A 19,981-nucleotide genomic window follows, 5' to 3' on the forward strand; every position below is an offset into this window, starting at 1 on the left:
AAAAAATAATCAAACCCAGATTTCTACTACAGAAGAGAATGAGAAGGAAACAGATATTTTTTCCTGCTCTTGCACATGATTTTCAGCAGACAGCAAAAAAAGGGATGTAAGGGCTGAAGTGGGCAGAAAAAGTGGTAAAGATGAAGAAACATCCAGGCAGCTGCTGGGAGAGCAGAGAGAGTAACTGGACAGAAGTCTGCCCTCGAATGCAGAGCCAGGCTGGTGCCCTGGAAGATGAGTGCACTCCTCCGACCCCCGGCCCCCACCGAGTGCTGCATGAGGCTGAGAGTGCACCTGGCCAGGAAACACCCACGCATTTCCAAAAGCACAAGAGGAGGCAGCACAGCAGCATTATTTCAAGGCCCAAGTCAAAGATAACTTATGATTTCTGTTCACACTCATCCACAGCTTTATCCAGACCAAGAAATATGCACTGCAAACGCTTTGGTTATCCACTGGGGACGAAATATCTGACTTGAGAAAGACACAGGAAGATTTCGTGTCATGCCAGGTCACCAAGTTATGGCCCTCTAGCCATCTGAGTGCAGCAGCAACTTGACAAAGCCACGTCCTTCCCTCCCAGAGGAAATGTGACATAGCTTCTGTATATCTGTATAAAAATGAGAATTTCTCCTTTTCCTATTGCTATCATGTGAAAAAAACAAACCCAAAATAGAATGGAAACCAATAAGCATTGCCTGCAAGGGAACATACTTGGCTCCACGCAGGTGTCCTCATAGTCCCAGCAGCAGTCCTGACGCTCCTTGCAGCCGCTGTCGCACCGGCAGCCAGGCACCTCTTCCCTGTGCACCTCGTTGCACTTGTGTCTGCAGCTGACTGTAAGGAGAAGGCAGCCACCCTGAGTCCTCAGATAACCCTGTCCCAGGCAGGTCAGTTAAATGGATCACAGACACAGGCTGTGGGGAAAAACATTCTTTCCCAAATCCGTTTCCCGACTCCTTTTCCTATGTGGTCACTAGCACAAGGGTCAGCAAGGTGAAACAAAAGCCATTGGAAGTCCTCTGGATGTTGAAGGTCCTGGTGGCTGTTTGGGCTGTGCTTGCCCACAGCCTGTGGCAGGGCTGTGTCTGCAGCAGGTCTCCCCAGGTCCGGTGGCACAGGAGGCAATGTTCAGGTGTCCCACCCTCCCAGTATGAGCAGGGGGAAACTGGTGTCTCTGGTCCAGGATGCAAGAAGAAGAGCAACTCCCACTTTGGACATTCCCTAATGTACCCACCAGGGAGCTGCATGGGATGGGGGCTCCCTCAGGGCCAGGCACCCAGAGCCACAGGGCGCTCCCCAGGGCCAGCTGGGCAGGGCCGGGCAGCCAGGGCCCATCTCATTGCCCCAGCCAGGAGCAGGGCAGCCAGAGGGCACCGGGGCAGCCCCAGCCCAGGCCCTGGGCACCTCCCTGGAGACAGGCCAAGGCCAGGCTGTTGGCCTGTGGGTGGGCCTGGCTTGGTGGAAGCCATGGCCGGGCAGGGCAGGGCTGTGGGGGGCTGGAGACAGCTATGCTGCCACATTGCTGGGGCTGATGGCCCCAGGGGGCTGACATGAGGTCCTGGGCTGTGGGCTCGGTGGGGGCAGCCCCAGGGGGCTGGGCAGGGCCTATAATGCTTATTAGTGCACTTGGGACTCTACCCATACCTCTCCCACATAATCGTTACAACATCCCTTAAAAATTTGCAGGTTTGGTTGCTTTGAATGAAAGAAAGAAAAGGGTCCAAATGAGGGGCCTTGTGCTGGAAATGGAGCTATGCAGTTCCTCAACACAGCTCTGACACCTTCGTGCAGGGAGAAAGAGGAGCTCTGGCTCTCCCAAGGACACCCAAAGACAACCCCAAATCTCCAGGCATCACTCAGATTTGCTGGTGCAATTCTATTATAGTTGCCAAAAGGTTCATGCTTTTGCAGGGTGCGCTGCCTATAAAATTGGGGCTTTAATATCCACTGTATAGAAGCCATGTAGAGCTAAAGTGATTTTTTTTCAAGCTAGCCAGCTTGTGTCACATGTAAAAAGTTCTCATGACGTACCTTGAGGTTTCAGTGCTTACATCAACAACTCTGGTTGAGTGCAAGAAAGCTTTGCAAATAATTAGAATAACAAACAATATATGTAATGTGCATAAACGGATCTGTCAAAAGTAGAGATAGAAAGAAGTAATTGAGGGTTAACTGTTTTATGACTGGAGTCTGTTCTGTCAAGAAAGAGCTATGATTTTTCACAAATTTACATCAATATATGCAAACAGTTTTTCTGTGCTTTTTTGGCTGAAGTTTAGAGTAGCTGATTTAATTTTTCCTCTATTCATTGGCTTTTGAACAACTCAAAGTTGTTCAGATAGTTTACCTGATTTAAAATTATATAGAATACAGCATGGTGAGTCTAAGAAAATATATAATCTTTTCTTCTGTCTGCAATGGAACTGTTCATACCCCTCATAATTTGCAACCCATGCTTCTAATTTCTTTACAATATTTACATAACTATGTGAGATCAGGAATTTAGTATTTCATTAACTTTAATTTGGAATAATCGTCATAATTACAGGAGCTATAAGGCAATTTACCTTGAATATACAGACAGAATTGAGTGTACTATCACCAAATTATCTTCTGATTAACATATAGAATGACAGGTCCTCCTGACTCCTTTCCAGGCCTCTTCTCCCAAGACCACAAGCCGCCAGCACTCATCTTGACCATGACTCCCTTCATCCTGAACAGCCACACTCTTTCCCAGTGTCCTCATTGCAAATGCAACCACACAAAGGTGTGTGCCACTCAGGCCTGAGGCTTCCCCTCCACTCTGCAGTGTAATACCATGTGTTGCTAATTCATCTTTCCCAGGTAGGTCTAGTTATGAAAGCAGCAAATAAAGGTAGTCAGTCCCTGTTTAGGGTTGCTCTGTAATGCCTGCAGTCAGGGGCACCAAAATGGTAACATGATGATTTGGTGCCATCTTTCACTTACTACAACTCTGACCAAATTCCTCAGGTAAAAGTCAGTAAAGACTAAAGCTGTGGGTATCTACATATGTTACACGGGAAGTTGTAATACAATATATGTGTCATCAAAAAGCAATTACATTTCCATCTCCTCCTATTTGCTAGGCCCATAGTATTGAAAGGTCTCAGAAGGAGCTAATATTTGATGAATAAGTAAGTAAACAAGTTCAGTATATATTGATTAGGAATGAGAAAGACTGTGCTTCCTTGAACCCCTTCAGTATGAGACTATCATTGTTTTGATTCTAAAAGAAGTGTTTTATTTAATTGACTATGTGGTGTGTTTGTTCTCATCCAGCTTGACCTCCTGACATCAAAATGCTACTTTGTTTTTCTAATAAAAATAACATTCCAGAAAATAAAAGCATTATCCCCCTTTGTCCTGGTTTTAGCTGGGATTGAGTTAATTTTCTTCCTAGTACTTGGAATAGTGATGTGTTTTGGATTTAGCATGAGAATAATGTTGATAACACACTGATGTTTTAGTTGTTACTAAGCAGTGCTTACAGTCAAGGACATTTCCAGCCTCCCATGCTCTGTCAGGTGCACAAGAAGCCAGGAGGGGAGGGGACACAGCCAGGACAGCTGATCCAAACTGGCGAAAGGGATATTCCATACCATATGACGTCATGCTCATTATATTAATGTGGGGAGTTGGCTGGGGGGCAGCTCGGGGACTGGTGGCATTGGTCAGTGGGTGGTGAGTGGTTGCATCACTTGTTTTTTCCATGGGTTTCACTTCCTTCTCTCTCTCTTGTTGTTTTCCTTTTCATTACATTATTATTACTGTTGCTGTTGTTATTATTGTATTTCAATTATTAAGCTGTTCTTATCTCAACCCATGAGTTTTCTTACTTTTGCTCTTCTGATTCTCTCCCTCATCCCACTGGGGTGGGAGGAGTGAGTGAGCAGCTGTGTGGTGCTTAGTTGCTGGCTTGGGTTAAACCACAACACCTTTTTACCATAGCTTTACATAAATTGAAGTTTTCAGAAAAAATTCATAATCAGTTTTAACATTAGCCACCTGAACTATGCCTAATGTACCCAAAGTGTGAGTCCCAAAGATGGTCCAATGATATCACAGAATCACACAATGGTAGGGGTTGGAAGGGACCTCTGGAGATCATCTCGTCCAACTCCCTGCTTGAGCAGGGGGCACATGACTGTGTCCAGGCAGGTTTTGAATGTCTCCAGGGAAGGAGACTCCACAGGCTCTCTGAGCAGCCTGTTCCACTGCTCTGTCACCCTCGCAGGAAGGAAGCTTTTCCTCATGTTTAGTTGGAACTTTCTGTGTTCCAACTTGTGCCCGTTGCCCCTTGTCCTGTCATTGGGCACCACTGAAAAGAGTCCAGTCCCATCTTCTTGACACCAATCCTTCAGATATTTATAAGTATTGATAAGATCCCCCTCAATCTTCTCTTGTCCAGGATGAATGAACCCAAGTCTCTCAGCCTTTCCTCATAAGAGAGATGCTCCAGCCCCCTGATCATCTCTGTAGCTCTCCACTGGACTTGTTCAAACAGTTCCCTGTCCTTCTTAAACTGGGGAGCCCAGAACTGGATGCAGTACTCCAAATGTGGTCTCACCAGGGCGGAGTAGAGGGGGAGGATAACCTCCGTGAACTTGTTGGCCACACTCCTTTTAATGCAGCCCAGGATACCTTTGGACTTCTTGGCCACAAGGGCACATTGCTGGTTCATGATCAACCTGCTGTCCACCAGGTTCTCTTTTACAAAACATATTGCTTAGATAATTGCAAGGTATTATATGTAATAAGATATTTCCTATCTCAAATTTCCTAAATGTATTATTGTAATAGAATTTACAAACCTGTTGTCAACTAGGTTTAACACTTCTGGAAAGAGAACCAAGCCACTCAGTGGTTTAGGATAGGTTTTTCAAGTATAGATTGTGAGCGTACAGTTTTTATACAACCCAACTTGAAAAATACAAAACTTTTTCACAGGCGATAAATGTTCACAGAGCATTTACATTACACTATAAAAGAACCTTTGCTAAAGGTCTTTACCAGATCTAGCTTCAGTGGTAATTATTCTGAAGTATCATAAAACATACCTTGTTCCTGGTCTCCATGGTTCAGTCCTAGTCCTAAACCTAGTCCTAGTGACACAGCCACCAAAGCACACAGCAGAACCTGTCACACAGACACAGGAAAATTGAAGTTCACAATTGTGATAAACTGTTAGGTTTATTACAAATTAACTGTGTGATTATTATTTCTATGAACATATAATTACTTATGAACTAATAATTTCTCTGAACTTGTTCATCAAAAAATTGGAGATATTCTGAGCCTGAAGACAGGATAATCTTGTGAACTGCTTACAAGACAATGGCATAATACTGCACTTTTAACCTATGGCCAGTCCGATGTTGTACTTGGGGAAGTCTTTGCTGGGGAAGAAAGTAGGAAGTAACCAATATATTTATCTGTTTTGCAAATTCTTAGTCTGTGTAAAGAGAAGGAAATTGTTATTATTTAGCTTCTGTATTTTCCTGAAATGTCCACAGGCATTTCTTAAGACACTCAGCTGGACTGAGGCTGTTATTGTCCAATTTTCATCCGCATGCCAGTTTCTTGTAATAAGTCACCCTGTTAGTGAAGTTAGAGGAAATTGGAAAGAGACGAACAGCCCAAGGAAACCCCATAACAGAAAGCAGCCTAAAGTTTGGGAGATTTGGGTAGAGCAGAGGAAGCCTCTATCAGCTTAACAGACACTCAAGATGAATGGTGACCTATGCCGTCTGAAAAGCACAGTGAAAAGTGACTACCCTCTCAAAGTATTTCATAGTGTATGCCGTTCACTAAGGCAACGATGGGAAAGAAAATTCAAATCACAGAATGTCACCATAAACCAGCCCAGTTTACTTCCCGTTTTTGCCTCAGAGCCTTCTTTTATCTCCTGCCATTTCCAGCAAATACTAAGATTCAAAAGGAAGTGGAAATGAGAGATGCTTACTCTCATTCCCAGTATTACTGTAATGGAGCCTCTTAACTGAGACTACAGCAATTGTAAAGAGCTGAGAAAAACTGTGTGTGTGGGCAGGATATAACCAAGTGCATGTACACCATCCTATTACTTTTCACCCATCCCTGCTCACAAAAAACATCCTACGCTCTTTGTTACTGCCTGTCCTGCCTTTCAGGTGCTGCGCAGAATTCTTGCAGCAGGAAGGGCTGCACAGTTCTCAGGTGTGGGTGTAAAATTTGGTCACAGAGCAGCTCCACACCAGGACAGTCCAAGCACACATTATTCTTTCCCATAGACGAGGAAGATCCAGGCACGCAAGCCAGAAAGTCAGGAGTGTGGCACACTCCAACTAGCCCTCTAACAGCGACAACCCAGAGACCCAACTGGCATGGCATATACCTCTTCCTCTGGACTGATACAATCGAGGGGCTCCTTCCAGACCCCACTATTTCTCCTCTTGCTGCCATGCTCCCTGCAAGAGTGCTCAAGAATTTCGTGTTTCTCCCTTGCTGCCCACCCTCTCCAGCCTCACGTCACTGCTTTTTTCCCCAAGCAATACCAAACACCAGCAGCGCCAAAGTTAATCCCTTCACACTGTCTCTCTCCCATCTTTACCTTCTTGCTCTCCTCACTCCCTGGTTTTTGTGCAGGAGAAATACCCCAAAAGTAGGAATGGAAATGGAAGTGGCGAGAGAACTGGGTAAGAGAGACAGATGGGATAAGTGTGTGTGGAAAGATTGCCCAGAGTGGCAGAAATGAAGAAGACTTTTGAAGAGGGGCCCCAGGAGTGAAGGCAGCAGTTTAATCCTACATCCAGTCAGCAAGGACTGAGAATCAGGGGACACATTTGCACTAGAACAGCAGCCGCTCTTTCTGGGGAGGGAAGATAACGCTGCCAGGGTAACCTAACAGGTCTTATTTCTGAGTACAGTTCAGCCCAGTCACCAGGGCACACACTCTTCACCTTAAAGGTCACTATGGTTTTACCCTCCATTTTCATTACAACTCACATTTGTAATTGAAATAAATAGATGATACTGAATTGAAGCACAGGTATTACAGAAGCAAACATTCCCACTGCTGCAAGCTGAAGTAAAGAGAGCTGAAGTAAAACCCCAAAACTCACAGCAGGTAGACAGATGCTGCGTTTATTACAGCATTTACACAAAGACTCTTGATTTTGGGACATTCATCCTTAAGGTGAAATAACAGTGGTAGCACCTACTCAAATCCTCAGACCTTCCACAGCTAACTTCCCTGTCTAAATTCAGGACTGTGGCTGCTTATTCATAAAAAAGTTGTTCCTGATGCATATTCTCTGTTCTCTGGAGGACTTACTAGACAGCGTGACTACTATTGGTGAGTACACAATTCTCTGCCTAAGCTTTCAGGAAAAACTTGCCAAGGAAGTACTTACTGCATATAGTTTATCAAAAACATAGATAAATGGTGTAGAATATTAACAGTTTATACCTCCAATATCTAGATTTTGTTTTATCATATATGTAGGCATTTGAAAACTAATGAATTTGAAAAATGAGTGTTTTAGGATACTTAAATTTCTCACTTTACTCTTCCAAGTATAATTTACTTAATTTACTTTCCTTCATAGTTAGGCATATTTCCCAAACTGTTTTTCATGATCTAGTTATTTTTACTGAAGACTTAAGGAAAAAATGTCTGTTATTTTACCTTCTTTTTTTTTTTTCTCAGTTTCCAATATTTCCCTCATATTTTATGCAATCCTTGCACAATGCAGCATTAAACAGGAAATTGTACTACATGGAATTTTTCTGATGATATAGAGCTGACGAGTATCATAACTTGACTCACTTTTTCATAGGCTTGTTTTCAAAATTAAGTCTTTCCCGAATCAGTACCTGTCATTTTCTCCAAATTCCAATTTACAGATGCAAGAGCTTGTGCAAACATATACATGTACGTATACACACTTGCAATGTTTTTTTCTTTTGTGGTCACAAACAGAAGCTTAAAACTGTGTATTGGCTACAACAAATGATTTAAAAAGCATAACAACACTCCTACACATTATTTCCAAGGCAGCTGCAAGACTCTTGAAGCCCTGGGGAAGAAGGAAAGTCAATATATTTGAGATGTGGGACCGACAACACTGTACGAAACAGTTCATTGATCTTTCCCTATGCCTTGCTTCCTGAATGTTTTTCACCAGTGCCTTTCCTACACGTTCCGGTTTGTTAATGACAAATCCAAAGATAAAAAAGTAAGCAAAAAGGAACAGTGGCTGCTTTGGCCACAAACATATTTGTTTTAAACAAATATATAAAATAAAGTATTGAAGCAATGACTTTGCTGTGCAAAAGAACTGTCAGGTTATCATAGTAAAACAAGAAGTGCAGTGCACCACCAGAAAAAAAAAACCAAGTTCGCTTGGTAAGTACCAGAAGAACTTCAGAAATCTACCAGTGAAGTTAGTGCATTCATGCTGTAAAACTTTAAGTGCCAATTACCAAGCTACCCTGAATATTAATACAGTGAACTTCTAAAAGTTTTTCAAATTTGAGAATTGTTAAACTAGCAGCCCTGAAGAACAGCACCTACTTACAGCACAGATGGCTTGGTATATCAGGAGGGTTTTTTTCTTCACATACTCTGTTTGTTTTAAAGACATCTCATCCAAACGTTCTCTTTCATCCTTGGTGGTAACATCCCGAAGCTCCATTTCGCCGAGATCTGCCTCTCAGCTGCACATGTGCTGCATTCCTCAGCCTCCCCAGCTGGGTTAGCTGTGACTAAGACGCTAGTCCTCCTTCAAGTGTGTACATACTTTGTTCACAGGTTTTTTGTGGGGTTTTGCATCAGTGATAAGTTTGCAGGAAGTCGAAGTAAGCAGAAAAATGACTCAGAAAGTTCAAAGGGTGAAAAGCATTATCTGTGCATGGAGGACCCATCTGTCACTTCTCAAGAGAAGGACAAACAGCATTAGGTAAACTCTTAACTGGAGATTAGGAATAATACGTTGCCCCGCAATAAAATGCAGAAATGACACAAATCCAAGTACTCAACTGTTTGATTAAAAGCTTGGCATCCAGAGTATTTATCTGCAAAGAGATAAATATACTAAACAAAACCAATGTGCAAGTAGACAGTTTAACTCCTGCTCTGTGTCACACTTATGGTTTTAGGTCTGTCCCCTTATTTAGCACCAGAGGATTCCTCCCATTTAGTTTTAATCCATCTTTTGTCACATACTTCTTTCAGCTTGTTATATGTTTTTTCCAGTAGTGATAGATGTTCTCATTAAAAGCAAACGATATACCGCCAAGTCAAATTCAATAAAAAATAAAAAGGTTTTGTTTAAGTACAATTTGAAATCCATTTGTTTTTCAATTTGGTGTTTAATGGAAGGGTTGTTTGTTATGAAAATGTATCTTCAGAGCCTACTAAGGCTATGCAAGCGTAATTATTCAAATGTTGATCTGATTCTAAAGTTGAGCACTGCATGAGCTGTAAATTATAATAAATAAATTTATAATATTGATAATTATAAAAACAAATCCAAAACATAGCTTTACATGAGCCTGTATGAAGAAAATTAACTCCATCCCAGCCCAAACCAGTACAATCTCGACCCCTTATTCTATACTATTTGTGTCATGCTCATGTTCCACACTATCCAGTACACCCCCACTAATCACCCCCTCTGCCCCGCCCACCCTTTGCTATATAGACAGATGTTACCCTCTCACACCATGAGCCACCTGTGTAAAATGCCCATAAAACATCCATTGAGTTCTGTTCTTCCATGACCATCTGTGGTTGCTCAGGACAGGACAGGCAGCGTGTTGTGTGGAGTTATTGGCTGCCGAAGCCTATTCAGATTGGGTCACACTTGCAGGGTTTCTTGAGAGGCTTGTCCTCTGTTCAGGTGGTTCTGCTGTAGTACTCCCTCCAACATGCAACTCAAACAACGGGTTACTACTATAGCAGTAGAGGGACAGCAGCAATGCCCTGGCCATCTGCCAGGGCAGGCACATGGCCAGTGCTGTTATCAAAATGTTCCCAGGCACAGCAAAGTAAGATGATAAACAGTACAGCAAGCAGCAGCCACTAACAATGATTTGACTCTAATATACAGCAAAGCAAGCAAGTCCCGTAGCAAGTGCAGGAGCCTGCCAATTAATAGCTAAACAGCTGTAACATCTATAAACTCCATCAAGCACGTTCCAAACAAATCTGTCATTATCTCAAACCCCTCTGGCCCTGCACTGGGTGCCAAAAAGTGCTGTTGTGGTTTAACCCCCAGCAGCAGCTCAGCCCCAGCCAGTCGCAGTGGAACTGGGGGCAGCATTGGAAGGGTACAAGTGAGAAAACTCATGAGCTGAGATAAAGACAGTTTAACAACTTAATGACTGTTTCTTAACAAGGTATTTCCCATTGCTGACAAGAACAAACTGACTTCAATCACCCATACTACTGCCTGTTGGCTACAGTACGTACCTCTGCTACCTGTGCAAGTCCCAGTGTCCCTCATATGACTATTTCCTGGGGTACTTTTAAAATTTATTTATAACATTTCTCATTGTTTAAGTTATCAATTTTTCTAGGCCTGTTTACACAAAAGCTGTTAAACTTACAAGAAATAATCCTCTATCCAATTCCACGCGTGATCTCCCCCATGCGTACACCCTGTTGTTTTCCACTCAACTCCAAGCCTGGAAATGTTAATTTCTCACTGCTCTGAGACCCAAGTGCTATTCCAGGAAACTATGTGGCCAAACAGCCACCAACAGCTCCAAAAATACCGTGCCCACGTCAGAGAGCCACAAAACTTTAGGACTGTCTCGATTTGGCATTTCACTTTTATTTTTAATCTAAAAAAAACACTGCATGCATATAATGTATCCTCAGATGTTTTCAGATAAATGCATTTTTAGTTTATTCTAATTTTATGACATTTTATGGGAAATAGTAATTCTAACTTTATAGTAATTGCAGACAAGTACAATCCCCTAAAAATTTAAGGAACTTAAAAATTTAAAATTTTTAAGTCCCTTACTATAAGAACCAGAGCATGTGCTTTGTCAGATTATTCTAAGAAAACATTATTCAAAAAACAAAGAAGCCTAAGCAAATATTTTCGGGGGGAAAAAAAAAAAAACAGCTCCCAAATTTTAAGCGGCAGCTGCTTTCTCCCCTTCAACCTCGGTTCCCGCTTTGTTTCCCCGGAAGAAGCGCTCCCGGGCCGTCATTCGCGGGGAAAGGGGCCGGGACAGGGACAGGGACAGGGACAGTGGCCGCCGCTGCCGCGCCCCGGACCAAGCAGGGAGAGACGGGCGGCGCCACCCGGAACGCTGCGACCGCCGGAACGGCCGGGCCGAGCAGTCGCTTCCCGGAGGGCGGGATCAGGGAAGGAACTTCCGGCGGGGAGGGTGCGCGGCGCCGCCGTCTCCGGCTGGGAGGGGGCTTGGTGGCCGGCGGCCCTCGGCTACGGGGCCCGGCCCAGCCAGGCGCCATGGCCATCCCCATGGTGCCCATGGAGACGCAGTTACAGAGCATCTTCGAGGAAGTGGTGGTGAGTCTGTTCCCGGAGCGCAGCCGCGGGGGCGGAGGGGAGCGTCGTGGGCCCGGGCCCGGGGCCCTGCGGCCGTCGTGCTTCCCCCGCGCGGGGATGGGGCATCCTGAAGGGGATAAAACGGGAGAAAGGGGGATTCTTTATTTTCTTGGCGCGCCTTGTGCGTTGAGACCCCGGGGTGTGAAGGCCCGCCGTCCTCCCCGGCGGTAGGCTGTGCTGTTGCCGCCGGGGGGTGAGTGGCGGGGAGGTGATTTCTGAGAGCTGGGATCCTTCCTCTGCTCAGTTTTTATGAGGGAGCTGATGCAGGGCAGGGCTGGGTGTAAAACGGGGAGGCACATTGCTTACCGAAAACCAATTTATAGTGTGCTGAGTTCACTGTGGAATAAGTAGTTTAAGGAAATGCTTTGAAGGAAACTACGAGAAGGTGAATATCTTGAGGAGACATTTTTCTTCAGCCAGCAGAATGGAATGAGCGAATCATGGAAATACACCTGCACAATGGTATCGGCAAAATGAGGCATAGTTTGGTAGATTATTAGAATAGAATAGACTATTTCAGTTGAAAGACACCTACAACGATCATCTAGTCCAACTGCCTGACCACTTCAGGGCTGACCAAAGGTTAAAGCATCTTGTTAAGGGCACTGTCCAAATACCTCTTAAACACTGACAGGCTTGGGCCATTGCCCACCTCTCTAAGAAGCCTATCAAGAAATGCTTCCTAATGTCCAGTCTAAACCTCCCCTGGCGCAGCTTTGAACCATTTCCGTGTGTCCTATCACTGGATACCAGGGAGAAGAGATCAGCACCTCCCTCTCCACTACTCATCCTCAGGAAGCTCTAGAGAGCAATGAGGTTGTCTCTCAGCCTTCTTCTCTCCAGACCAGACAAGCCGAAAGTCCTTGGCCACTCCTCATAGGACATTCCTTCCAGCCCCTTCACCAGCTTTGTTGCCCTCTTCCAGACGCATTCAAGGACCTTCACATCCTTCTTAAATTGTGGGGCTCAGAACTGCACACAGCACTTGAGGTGAGGCTGCACCAATGCTGAATACAGCGGGATAATTGCCTCTTTTGACTGGCTGGTTATTTTGTGTTTTAATGCATCCCAGGCTGCGGTTTGCCCTCTTGGATGCCTGAGCACACTGCTGACTCATTGAGCCTGCTGTCGACCAGCACTCCCAGGTCCCTTTCTGCAGGGCTGCTCTCCAGCCCCTCCTCTTCCAATTTATACATGTGCCTGATGTTACTCTGTCCTAGGTGCAGACTCTGGCATTTCGACTTGTTAAATTTCGTCCCATTAATCATAGCCCAGTCCTCCAATCCATCTGCATCTCTGCAAGGCTTCTTTGTCCCTCAAGGGAGTCACCATCACCTCCCAGTTTGGTATCACCAGCAAACTTGCTAATGGCGCATTCCACTCCTGCATCCATATTGTTGATAAAACTATTGAACAGAGCTGGCCCTAGAATTGAGCCCTGAGGAACATGGCTGGTGACCGGTTGCCAGCCTGATGTAGCTCCATTCACTACAACCATTTGAGCTCTGCTCTTCAGCCAGTTCTTCACCCAGCACATGATGAACCTGCTCATCCCACGGCTGGACAACTTGTCCAGAAGGGTGCTGTGAGGGACAGTATCGAAAGCCTTACTAAAGTCCAGAAAAACCACATCCGCTGCCTTCCCTTCATCCACTGGGCAGGTGACCTTATCACAGAAGGGTAACAAATTAGTTAAACAGGACTTCCCCTTTGTGAACGTAAGTTATTGTGTCATTAAGTCATTGTTTTGTGGAGCACAAATGAATGAGCTTCTTGGTAGATATGAGCACTTCATGTTCTAAATAGTGGGGTGGCAGTAGTTGATTGGTCCTGAAGAGGAGCCTGACTGATGTTTTGGACAGAAAAGGCTGGTCGAACTGTCTGAACTGGAAAGAATATGTAGGTCTTGTAGAGAAGCGTAGTTGAAAATGATTGATTTCCATCCATATGATGAATTTCAGTAGAGGGAATGTTGGGTTTTTCTTTCTGTTTTAAGTTTGCATTATAAAATGCACAATGTACTTTTCTTTGAATGGTGTTAAGTTGCTCTTAGCATATTAATTGCCCATAACAGGTTGATTTCTCATTTTGGCACTGTCATTCAGATTATGTTTTCACGTTTAACATTATGATTTGACTGTATTGTTACGTTGCCTGTTTGTGAGCAATGTTATTTGCCTAAAATTTTTATGTAACAAAAAAAGGCCCTTACAAAATTTCGTTGCATTTTTTAAGCCATAACTGAGAAAATAGCGTATTGTTACTTTCACTGCTGCTATTACTGATGTGGTGGACAGCAGTAAAACTTAGACCTAAGTTTCTCTGCAAAACTGATGAGTATTGGTTTCTCTTTTGCTTCTTGAGAAAGTGATGAGGAGCAGTGACAGGCAGTTCTAGGCTATATGATTGAAAAGGATCACCAGAAACATTATTTTATTACATGCTGTTATTTCCACAATATAATAATGACAATACCTAGTGGTCAGTTATAGATCACATCTGAGTTTAATATGAAATTCTTATAAAGGGAAAAATTTTATAGGATACTGTTTTTCAGAATGTTTTTTGGTGATGTGTTAGAGTAACGATGTAGAAGCCTTTCAGCAAAATGCAGTTTTGGGAAAAAAAAGGGGGGGCAGAAAAGAATGATTATGGGGAGATAAACTGGATATTCATGTATAGACTTTCACCTAATGCAAGATCATATAATGATTTAATAGAATTTAAGAAGCAACACATCTAAACTCCGATGAGACAGTAACTATGTAATTGATTTGTGTAACTGAGTGGTATGGAACATAAATGGGACAAAAACTTAATGGGATTAAAATATACTAAATTTTTCAAAGTATGACAAAAGAGTTGCAATAACAGAACCAAACAATTTCTCCAGCTTTGGGAAGTAAATTAATGTCTAGGTGCTTAGAAGAAAAACAAACAAACAAACAAACCACAAAAAACCCCACAAACCAAAGAGCCTTAATCTGGATCCAGAGAATCACACAATGGTAGGGGTTGGAAGGGACCTCTGGAGATCATCTCGTCCAACCCCCTGCTTGAGCAGGGGGCACATGACTGTGTCCAGGCAGGTTTTGAATGTCTCCAGGGAAGGAGACTCCACAGGCTCTCTGAGCAGCCTGTTCCACTGCTCTGTCACCCTCACAGGAAAGAAGCTTTTCCTCATGTTTAGTTGGAACTTCCTGTGTTCCAACTTGTGCCCGTTGCCCCTTGTCCTGTCATTGGGCACCACTGAAAAGAGTCCAGTCCCATCTTCTTGACACCAATCCTTCAGATATTTATAAGTATTGATAAGATCCCCCTCAATCTTCTCTTGTCCAGGATGAATGAACCCAAGTCTCTCAGCCTTTCCTCATAAGAGAGATGCTCCAGCCCCCTGATCATCTCTGCAGCTCTCCACTGGACTTGTTCAAACAGTTCCCTGTCTTTCTTGAACTGGGGAGCCCAAAACTGGACACAGTACTCCAAATGTGGCCTCACTAGGGTGGAGTAGAGGTGGGAGGATAACCTCCCTGAACTTGTTGGCCACACTCCTTTTAATGCAGCCTAGGATACCTTTGGACTTCTTGGCCACAAGGGCACATTGCTGGTTCATGATCAACTTGCTGTCCACCAGCACTCCCAGGTCCTTCTCAGCAGAGCTGCTTTCCAGTAGCTCAGCCCCCAGCCTGTACCAGTGCATGGGGTTGTTCCTCCCTGGTACAGGACCTTTCACTTGGTTTTGTTGAATTTCATGAGGTTCCCCTCAGCCCAGCTCCCCATCCTGTCCAGGTCTTGCTGAATGGCAGCACACACTTCTGGCGTATCAGCCACTCCTCCCAGTTTTGTATCATCAGCGAAGTTCCTGAGGGTAAACTCTGTCCCTCCGTCCAGGTCACTGACGAATATGTTGAACAGGACTGGACCCAGCACAGACCCCTGGGGAACACCGCTAGTTATAGGCCTCCAACCAGACCCGGTGCTGTTGATCACAACCCTCTGAGCTCTGCAGTCCAGCCAGTTCTCAATCCACCTCACTGTCCTCTCATCTAACCCACGCTTCCTAAGCTTGACTATGAGGATGTTATGGGAGACAGTGTTGAATGCCTTGCTGAAGTCAAGGCAAACAACATCCACTGCTCTCCCTTCATCAACCCAGCCAGTCACACCATCATAGAAGGGTATCAGGTTGGTCAAGCATGATCTTCCCTTGGTGAATCCATGTTGACTACTTCTGACAACCTTCTTTTCCTCTATATGCCTGGAGATGACCTCCAGGATGAACTGTTCTATCACCTTTCTGGGGATGGAGGTGAGGCTGACTGGCCTATAGTTTCCCAGGTCCTCCCTCTTGTCCTACTTGAAGATTGGAGTGACATTTGCTTTCCTCCAGTCCTCAGGCACTTCTCCTGTCCTCCATTCAAAGATGATGGAGAGTGGCTCTGCAAGAACATCTGCTAGCCTCTTCAGCACTCGTGGGTGAATCCCATCGCTGCCCATGGATTTGTGAGGATCCAGTTTGCCTAGGTGATCTCTGACCCAATCTTCCCCAACCAAGGGCAAGTCTTGCTTTCTCCAGACTTTTTCTTTCTCCTCTGAGGGCTGGGATGCCTGAGGGCCAGCCTTAGCAGTAAAGACTGAGCCAAAGAAGGCATTCAGTAACTCCACCTTCTCTGCATCCTGCATCACCAGGGCCCCTACCTTGTTCAGCAGTATCCCCACTGTATCCCCAGTCTTCCTTTTACTGCTGATATATTTAAAGAAGCCCTTCTTGTTATTCTTGACATCCCTTGCCAGTTTAGTTCCAACTGGGCCTTGGCTTTCCTCGTCACATCTCCGCATACCCTGACAAGATTCCTATATTCCTCACAAGGGACCAGTCACTTTTTCCACATACTGTGAACCTTCCTCTTCCATTTGAGTTTCTTTAGAAGCTCCTCAGTGATCTCTGCAGGTCTCCTGGCTCCTGTGCTTAACTTCTTCCTCGTGGGGATGCACCGATCTTGACCTCAGAGGAAGTGGTACTTGAATATTGACCAGCTCTCTTAGACCCCCCTGCCTTCTAGAGCCCTAGCCCATGGGACTCTTCTAAGCAGGTCTTTGAAGAGGCCAAAGTTGGCTCTCTTGAAGTCCAAGGTTGTAATCCTACTTGTTGCCTTGCTTTTACCACACAAGATCCTGAACTCCACCATCTCATGGTCACTGCAACCAAGGCTACCCCCAGCTCTCACATCCTCAACAGCCCTTCCTTGTTCATTAGTATAAGGTCGAGCAGCACATCTTGCTCATTGGCTCCTCTACCACCTGCATCAAAAATTTGTCTTCGATGCTCTTCAGGCACCTTCTGTATCATGCATACCTTGCTTTTCAGCAAATATCAAGGTGGTTGAAGTTACCCATGAGGACCAGGAACCGCGATTGTGAGGCTATGACCAGCTGTCCATAGAAGGCCTTGTTGACTTCCTGATCAGGTGGCCTGTAGCAAACGCCCACAACAGTGTTGCCCATATTTGCCTGCCCCTTAATTTTTACCCACAAGGTCTCAACTTGTTCTTCGTTCACTCCAAGGCAGAGCTTGATACATTCCCATTGCTCCCTCACATAAAGAGCAACTGCCCCCCACCCTTGCCTTGCTGACCCGTCTTTCCTGAAAAGCCTGTAGCCATCCATGACCACATCCCAGTCATGCGAGCTATCCCACCATGTCTCTGTGATTGCAATGAGATCATGGCCCTGCGACTACACACAGATCTCTCGTTCCTCCTGTTTATTCCCCATGGTGCAGGCATTGGTGTCCAGGCATTTCAGAGAGGTGACTGAGCATGCAGGTTTCCCTGGAGGGGTACACAAAGACCCACCATAGCCATGCACACCCTTGAGGTGGTTGGTCTCATGATGTATGTTGTTTATAAGTTTATAGGAAAACGAAGTAATTTAACTTTGAAAGAGTCTAGCGTAGCAGAAGAAATACACCTGTCTCTGATACAGTCCCATAACAGTATTCATTCTTTTGTGCTTCATCCTGGTGGTGTGATACTCATAGAAAACCTTTTCACAATAGCTCACTTGGGGTTTTTCTCTTACAGAAAACAGAAGTAATTGAAGAGGCTTTTCCTGGGTGAGTATAATATTGGTTTATTTGTGCAAGACTTCCTCTATACATGTATTTTTCCACTTGTGCTCTTTCACTGGGTACTACTAATAACTAATATTTTTATTTGCATTAGTATGTTTATGGACACTCCTGAAGATGAGAGAACCAAACTGATCAGCTGCCTGGGTGCTTTTAGACAGTTCTGGAGCAGTCTTTCCCAGGTTAACATTTAATTTGTTGCTTATGTGTACTTTATATACTTTTTTTTTAACACAGTGAAGCCTTGTCTAGTAGACAGACACTTAAGCTATTAGGTCTGTGTCCAGTCATTCAGAATTTGGCTTCAGATATGGCGCAGTAAAAAATATAGGATGACTTTGCAGGAAGAAACATTAGTTTTGACATTTATAAGATGATGCAGTTGTTCAGCAGAGGTTGGTGTGCAGTGCAAATAAAGATAAGCAAATGGAAGGATAAGATTAAAGAAACAAACAAAACAGGTAGTTTGTTACAGGATTTGTGGTAGAAGTGAGTAAGTAAAAAACAAAAGAGAAAAGGAAATAGATATTCATGTTCAGAAATTACCTTCTGAAAGTTAGATACCTCTAGGCACTCCTCTGTAATTGGAGACCTGGTCATCTTTGTTTTCATTGAATTTGATTATAACTGTGAAAAGGAAAGAATAATATAGAACAGTTCTGTTTTATTCTATTCTGTGCTAACTTTTATGTGAAAACCAAAGTTGAATATAGAAATCAGTGTTTCAGCTAGGAGGTGTTTCCAATACTGGACAACTAGACAACTTCTGTTGGACAATTGGACTTCTTCAAAAGAAGATCCAAAGACTCATAGGGAAAACTGTTTCTGGACAACTGGACAACTTCTACCATTTATAATCTTGTTTTTCTGTTAGTTTCACTTCTTCATGGTAGGCTACTATATGAATTGTACAGTTCATTTCACTACCTGTAAATACATTCTTTCTCCCCTCTACTGCTTTTCCAGGAATCCCATGAACAGTGCGTCCAGTGGATTGTAAGATTCATTCATAGTCAACATAGTCCTAAAAGAATTTCTTTTCTTTATGACTGTTTAGCAATGGCAGTAGAAACTGGACTTTTGCCACCCAGGTAAGCTGCGTCAGAATGAATTGATAAATAGGATGTGTGCAAGTTGTGATATTGGAGGGTATTTTATGATGACATTGTAAAATTATTGCTGGAGAGCATGTGCTTGTTATCTGTCCTTCATTCTTACATTGTCTCCTGCTAGGATGGTTTGTGAATCTCTGATAAACTCAGATACACTTGAATGGGAAAGGACGCAACTGTGGGCGTTAACTTTTAAATTGGTCCGGAAGATTATTGGAGGTGTAGACTACAAGGTATCTTCCCCCCCATTCCTTTCGTTGTGATAAGATACCTTATTTTCTGGCTTTGTTTTTACAGTATTATGTCAGAGACATCCAGTGTTTCAAAGTGCTTTGATTATGAAAGAAAAAAATAGTTCAGTGAGACCATTTTTAATGCTCTTTCATAGCTGAGCTTTACCTTAGTAGGCAATTCTATATGGACAATGTAACTCTTCTTATGCTTTTCTCTGTTACACAGTCATCTTCCATGCCTCTTTCAGTTACAAGCTAAATAACCCTAATGCAGTTGCAGAAGTGGTACACATGAAAAAGTAGTACTGTCGAGCATTAGGGCTGAAGTTCTTGCATGTGCTCGTGACTCCTGATGCTGGTTAGGAGAAATGTCCTGAAAGCTGTTTTTGGCAGGGTACCACTCTAACAGAAGGAGTAGGAAACCATGCACCTCTTGCAGAGAATCCCCTCACCCGCACTGGTGAGCATGTTAAAGCAAAAACCATAAAATACAATGTTGTACTTTGGTCAGTCTGCACAAGCCATTGTAGGTTGGATGTCTCTGGCTGCACACCAAAATTTCAACAGTTACTTTTTCATCTGGGCTATCTTAAGATTTGGAAGCTCCGTAAGGAGTTCAATGTTGTTAGTGCTCACATTCTGAGAAGAAGTCTGTCTTTTGACATTTAGCAACAAACAGCTACTTTTTCTGTCAAAATATTTTCTTACCATATTGTTTGCTAATCCTTCTGCCAGAAGTAAGGAATATCTGGGAATATTAATTTTGTGTGCTGTCTTTTAGGGTGTGCGTGATCTGTTGAAAGTGATCCTGGAGAAAATCTTAACAATTCCGAACACTGTGAGCTCAGCTGTTGTACAGCAGCTTTTAGCAGCAAGAGAGGTAACTGTCTGAATTTTATATTATCACCGCAG

The 19,981-nt window shown here is 43.8% G+C and overlaps 2 protein-coding genes across 5 annotated transcripts in view; one reads left to right on the plus strand and one right to left on the minus strand.

Moving 5' to 3' along the window:
• The window catches only part of ENPP3 (ectonucleotide pyrophosphatase/phosphodiesterase 3), a 44,975-nt gene extending 35,010 nt beyond the window's left edge, over positions 1–9,965 (minus strand). The window contains exons 1-4 of one of the 3 annotated variants that reach the window (XM_064447274.1): positions 9,742–9,965; positions 8,586–8,937; positions 5,085–5,163; positions 715–837 (exon numbers count right to left, since the gene is read on the minus strand). In XM_064447274.1, coding sequence (XP_064303344.1) covers positions 715–837; positions 5,085–5,163; positions 8,586–8,702 — 319 coding nt within the window. In that variant the 5' untranslated portion in view covers positions 8,703–8,937; positions 9,742–9,965. Of the gene's footprint in view, positions 1–714; positions 838–5,084; positions 5,164–8,585; positions 9,652–9,741 lie in introns of those variants that run through there. The other 2 variants (XM_064447273.1, XM_064447272.1) reach the window with 2 other exon arrangements.
• A 1,427-nt stretch (positions 9,966–11,392) lies between these two features.
• MED23 (mediator complex subunit 23) overlaps positions 11,393–19,981 on the plus strand; it is a 43,164-nt gene continuing 34,575 nt past the window's right edge. For both annotated transcript variants that reach the window (XM_064447275.1, XM_064447277.1), the window contains exons 1-6: positions 11,393–11,555; positions 17,678–17,709; positions 17,819–17,906; positions 18,691–18,815; positions 18,958–19,069; positions 19,851–19,949. In XM_064447275.1, the coding sequence (XP_064303345.1) occupies positions 11,496–11,555; positions 17,678–17,709; positions 17,819–17,906; positions 18,691–18,815; positions 18,958–19,069; positions 19,851–19,949 (516 nt within the window). In that variant the 5' untranslated portion in view covers positions 11,393–11,495. The remainder of the gene's footprint in view (positions 11,556–17,677; positions 17,710–17,818; positions 17,907–18,690; positions 18,816–18,957; positions 19,070–19,850; positions 19,950–19,981) is intronic.

The sequence above is a fragment of the Phalacrocorax carbo genome, chromosome 3 (assembly GCF_963921805.1).
Source record: "Phalacrocorax carbo chromosome 3, bPhaCar2.1, whole genome shotgun sequence".
NCBI lineage: Eukaryota > Metazoa > Chordata > Aves > Suliformes > Phalacrocoracidae > Phalacrocorax > Phalacrocorax carbo.